The 6,237-nt window shown below is 35.8% G+C and overlaps 1 protein-coding gene across 1 annotated transcript; it reads right to left on the bottom strand.

Moving 5' to 3' along the window:
* Positions 1–1,353: 1,353 nt before the first annotated feature.
* On the bottom strand, positions 1,354–5,369 carry FEM1C (fem-1 homolog C; the record flags this gene model as incomplete). Its single annotated transcript, XM_010726242.2, has 1 exon — positions 1,354–5,369. A coding segment is annotated over one exon (1,317 nt), but the record flags the coding sequence as incomplete, so codon positions are not given.
* Positions 5,370–6,237: the final 868 nt, after the last annotated feature.

Genomic DNA, 6,237 nt, shown 5'->3' on the forward strand with positions numbered 1-6,237 from the left:
ATTCTGCCCTCACTGAGGGTTCAACAAATACATTCACACTCAAAGCCAAGAGTTACGGACAGTCTAGTAGGTCTCCCATTGATTTCCTCATAGCTACTTTGAAACATCAAATACCACTTGACTCTATTGCAGTCACAGAAAATAGAAATTAGTGTTAATTCTACATGGACACATCTGTCAACATTTCAGAGTATAACATGCATTCCACTCCATATATTCCAAAGCTTGAGGAAGCTCTTTCAACAGTAGTCATGTTCTGCCACCATCACCTTGCAGTTGCTATAAAACTGAGGAGAGGCACATTTTTATCCCCTTTTAAAATACTTTTGTAAAGATTTTGCTATGGCATTCTATTCCTTTTTTTTTTTTTTCCCCTTTTTCTTAAGTTGTTTTTGTTTTTCTTTTTTTTTTTTTAAGTCGTTTTATAAAAAAAATTGAAAGTTTAATTTTAATGAGCTGCAAAACATTTATTAAGAGAGAACTTTTTGAGGACTTCAGAAATACGCAAAATAACTTCCTAGCCAGGGACTGCTGTGAAGTACAAACGGAAAACAAGTTGTTGCCTTCCATTTCAAAAAGTGCATTCATATTGCACTTAAAAAGAACAGAGACGTCACAAACAGCTGGAACCTTGTTACCAGTATCATACAAGAGCAGGAATATAATTTTTGATAGGAACAGCATCTCACTTTTTACTACAGTACTGTTCATCTACCTGGCTTAAGTATTTCTGTTGAAGCCCAAGAAAAATGGAAGAAAAACTCCAATGAGTATTTCTATCCTGCTCCCTCCTCATAATCCCCAAATACACCTTAAAGAGGTCTTAACAAGCAAGGAGGTATCTGCATTTGTAAACTGCTTAATCAGTTTTAAAACCTGTGTCACCCTTGCTGAGCATCGCAATTTTTTTTCCACAGTGTTCTCAACATTTTTTGTGCTGGTAGCTCTGGAACTGCACAGTTCACCAGAGAAAAGCCCAGATATGACAAGAATAGTTAAAGTTACAACAAAAAACTGTATTCTGAATGCTCTTTAGTTCATTGCCCTGGCCACATCAAGTTCAGCTAGCTGTACTACTGCATTTAAAATCAATAGGTTTCACTAAAATCACTTTACTGCCACCTCTGAATGAGTAACAAGACTAAAAACAAAACAAAACAAAGCCTCTTTGTCCAGAAGGTTGATATCTAGATTGCAATGGAGACAACTGGCTAAACCTGGAGCTGAAAGAAAATCTGTTACTGCCCATCAGCACTGGCCACAACGGTACAAGCATATATGGCAAGACCTGCCTAATCAAAAAATCCTGAAATTAATTCATAACATATTATCTGACACAGGCCCTATACTTTCTTTTTTTTTAATGAAGCAAAAATTAAAGAGTAATGTAAACATACAGGTGAAGAAGGAAATGGAAAAGACAATTAAACGCATCAAGTACCTGGCAAAAATCACAACACTGAGTTCAACAGATAGCCTCAACATCGTGAAAAATCAACTTCTGAATGGAGGTGATGCACTTCAGAACTGACATATGCCAACAGGTATTTAGACAGAATCATACACAATAAATCAGTACTATCATATAAGATATATTTTAAAATTAAAGGAAATAGTTCACACAATGGGCCTTCCCTGAAAACTTATGTCTCCACTGGATTTACATATATTTAATGATAATCTGCTTTCCAACCATTTTGAAATGTCTTCCATTCAATAGAACAGACACTGTTTGCTAACAGTTAATTTTTTTGAGATTATATTTCTGGACTAACAATGTCCAAATAACTCATTTTAAACTAGTTATTAGAAAATTATGAAGACAAATTTAAACTAAAATCACCAAGTAAGATTCCAAAGTATAAAACTCCAAAGATGTTAAAATTTGTCCTTCTGCAACCTATAGAAAGAGAAGTACGTTTATGACTTGGTATAATATGGATTATTTGTACTGAGGCATCATTTATTGATTACCTCTACTTACAAAGTAATAGAGAAACATTAAAAAAAAAAATAAGGAATATAAAAGTCAAGCTATTGTGCTCAGATAGGACAATTTGGGTGGCACATGTTTTAATCATCAGAAATCAAAAAAATTCAGCTAATAGTTTACCTTGCAAATACATTGTAGTATCTGGATTTCTTCATTTCCAGACTTTCAAAAAGCGTACGTGTGGCATGGGATAAACATGCGAAAGTCATTTCTAAGTAAAGCCTAGAAGTGGCAATACACCAATGGCACTTTCAACATACCTTTGTTTAAAAACATTCCAATATTTTTTTTCAAGAACGACCAAGCTAGTAGTGTACACTTTAAAAAGGAACCCCAAAATAGTCAGAAAGCAATGAAGAACTATTCTAACATGCCCTCAAGATACATTCTTCCTCAACTTAATTCACAGAAGACAAAGATGTTCCAACATAAGGTTAGAAAATCAACAATTACTCTTCTATAATAGCTTTATCTGGTTAATTTGGCCTTTAAATTCTACAAATCTGACAAAAGCCATAAGCAAACTTGTTCAATCTCTGGAGCAAGAAGCCCTTAGATATGCTTACTACCGACCAGTGGAATGAAACCTTAAGTCAACAATATCCAATATGCTAGGCTAAGAAACTTACAAGCATATTCTACTCAACAGAACTGAATTTCACTTCAAGATATTCGCAGGGCTAATGTGCCGTAATATAATCTACTATTAATCAACAGTAAAGTGCTGAATTATATTAATTACCTGAATTGCACATTTATGATCTCCATTTATAGATTTAACAAGTCAAAAGAGCCCTTTCTGTTGTAAAAGCTAAGCTGTTGTGCAAATATTATAAAAATAGGTACTTTCATCAGGAGCTTTATACACAACATAACTTCTGCTTTTTTTTTAAATATAGCTGACATACTAGAGAAAAGAACATGCAAATATTTATAAAGATATTCAAAATGAAAAAAAGGGACACTTCTATAGAACTTCCAATACCTTGCCATACAGTCACACAGTCAAAATAATGCTAAGTGATGTCTAGATCTGGACTGATAAGCGTCATGCCACCAACATGCTTTAGTTTCTTTTGTAGCTAAAGTTCATTTGTAAATTTAAACTACAGCATTCATTTGATCTACTTCTCACTAAAGTGTATTGTTAAGTTTGAAGTTAAACTTTGAACAAACTTCACATCTAGTCACATAAATAGCACAAGCAAGACATGACTGCAAAGGGGAAGGTGTCAGTTGTATATAATGAGGACCCTTCCCCTAACTGTATGATGCAACAGAATGATTTCCAGATTTAAAGTTCAGGGAAATTATCACATGAAAGATTTTCTTCTCCTAAACTTAGTCAAATCTCCTGAGGATCAAGAGGAAAGAAACCTCAGTTACAGCACTCAGAGAAGTAAAATCCAAGTTTGGAGAGCTGGTAAGTAGTTCCAAAATGTGTCATGCTATGAAGCCAGCATTCTCAAAAAATCTCCAAACAAACTGCAAAATGAAATCTACATTTAGTTCAAAATTGGCCAAGTGCTGCATAGAAGTATGCTCACACGCAACAGTCATAACTCAACCAGTGCATAGAAAAGATAAAAGCACTTATGGTAATTGCAAATGTTAACAAGTTCATCCAACTTAAACAGTTTAGCAATGAGTCCATAGAAAAGAAGAGAGTAGAAATGCTCAAATAAGACAACAAAAAAGATAACCTTCCAACTGTATAAAATCCATACGACAGTTATACTATAAGACTTCAGAGGAAAACACTCAACTCAGTTCCAAACAGCCATCAGGCAATTAAGACCACAATAGACAAGCCTTTGGCAAACAGTTTTAAGAGTCTAAATATGGCATTTCATTTCTAATTAACTCACAAAATATAATATATGGCATACGTTAAATACCAGGTAACCAACTCTGCCAAACTGATGCTAACAATGCTTTAGCTAATGAAAGCAAGATGGAGCAAGCTAAGAGAATGCTGGTGTATCACAACATTGTTCAAAGCAAAACACTGTCATCTAGTCGTGCTTCAGCTAAAACAGTGCTCTCGGATCTCACGCTATCATCTATGGAGCAAAATAAAGTTCTCTAGTTTTTCAGGGATGTGGCCTGTATAGCGTATGTTACAATTCACTACAACACGAGCAGCAAGACACTGCAGTGTAATATGATTTATGGGCTGGATTAAGTTTTTGGCTATTTCTTTATCATCCAGCAAATCACTAGCAGTTTTTCTATGCGAGTTTGTGGCATCAAAGTGTGAACCTGAATTAATGAGAAAATTCATGATGTCTGGATGATTGTTCAGTGCAGCAATGTGCAATGGACTATTGTTATCACAGTCTCTGACATTTACATCAGCACCACATTCCACCAAGATAGCAGTAACTTGTAGAGAAGGGAATTTACAAACTGGGTAGCGACCCACACATGTAGTACTATTGTCAACAGCAAGGTGAAGTGGACTGAAGTTATTTTTCCCTCTAGGCTGAAGCTTAAGAAACTTATAAATAGTCTGTTTCTTAAAATACTCCTGTTCTGAACTGCAAGGTACCTTCTCCAACAAGCAAATTAAATGCAAAATGATGGCAAGGGCTTTGTTCAATTGTATTGGATCAGGAGGACATTGGGTTTGTTTCATGGCCCGCTCTATTTCAAGAACACTTTTGCACAGTATACCCATCAGATCCTCAAATGTAACAGTAGTGCCTAGTAGGCCTTTCGCCCTATCCTGCAGCATGAAGGAGAAAAGTTCAGCAAATGACAGTAAACTGCTGGATGTCATAGGGCTCAGCGGATCTAGATTGCTCTGCTGCATGTCCAACGCGTATTTCCACAAGTTGATGCAACGTTTAAAGTTTCCAGAGTCCGCATAGACAGCACCTCTGTATCTAATATAGTAGGATGTATCTGGGTGAGATGGGCCAAGAATACGTTCTCTAATTAACAGAGCTTGCATCCTCATCTCATCAGGATCAGCGATAAGATTTTCTAGCTCTTCTGAGCTGTTTACCTCTTTAGCATAAGCATAGGCCATAATTAGTGTTTGTGGCACTGGTTTGCTCAGGATATTCGTTCTATCACTGTATCTCATTTCCATAGCTCGCTTCCAGTACTTCAAAGCGCCAAGAAGATCTCTCTTTTTGTCAACAAACGTTGCTCCTAGAAGTTCCAGAGCATTTATGCACTCAGCCTTACTGGTTTGCACATGCTGGGTCAGAAAGTCCACAATATTTGTGTGGCCTGTCACACTAGCTGACAGAAGTGGAGTCATTCCATAACCATCCTTTTCCATTTTAGCACAATACTTGAGAAGCATCTTCATGATCTCCAAACTTCCAGATTCTGCACAATCATGTAATGCGGTGTTTCCTACACAAGAGAAGAAAATCAGTTACACAAACAATCAAATTATAGGCTAAATCCTACTGCTTTAACCGTTTTAAAAAGTCTGTTTTGACCTTTATGCAACATGAAAAGCTTTGCAGACAGTTAAAATATTTTAAGATCTGACTAAAACATCAAGATTACAAGGCAGTTGAAAGAATCAAAATGCTTGATATTACTGTCCGAAGGAATTAGGCAAGTCTTAAGGGCCTTTTTGTCTCATTCATAAAGAGAAAATTAAAGCAGATTTCCCAACTACACACACGATTTTTCTTTTAGATCTGCTTCTAAATAGGAAGCAAAAAACTCTTAAGTTTGTTATCTCTATATTGTTTTCTTTTCCCTTCTTCACCTGTCAAGTTTTCTTCTTCCCTATCTTCATCAATGTTTAAAAATAATGTGATCTCTATGAAAGCTAAAGGTGAGCTAACTTAAGAAAATTCCCTCAACACAGCACACAGCCATCTATTTTTGCAAGAGTCTTATTTATGTTCAGATTATTTTTCTGTGCCTGCCACTGCATAGTCCTTAATTTAAGAGGGCTCCAGTTCTAAAACTGTAGAGAAAGTTGTAGCATTCATTAGCACCACTTGATTAAAAATAATATACACAGCTAATTAGAAATAACATTGGGCACAACAGTTAAATATTGAACTATTATGTTTCAAATAAATGAAAGTTTTGCTCCTTTCAAATGCAAATACATCACTGAGAAGTGACTGAGCTGGATGATAAGCTCTCCTGATCTCCTCCATCAGTATAGAATCTCACACTCTGTCATTCAAAAACAATCACAAGTAAAACCCACACTGTATTATGAATACTACAGATTCTGGCTTAACAACTTTTCAGCCTCCCAC

This window comes from Meleagris gallopavo, chromosome Z (assembly GCF_000146605.3).
Source record: "Meleagris gallopavo isolate NT-WF06-2002-E0010 breed Aviagen turkey brand Nicholas breeding stock chromosome Z, Turkey_5.1, whole genome shotgun sequence".
In the NCBI taxonomy this organism is placed as follows: domain Eukaryota; kingdom Metazoa; phylum Chordata; class Aves; order Galliformes; family Phasianidae; genus Meleagris; species Meleagris gallopavo.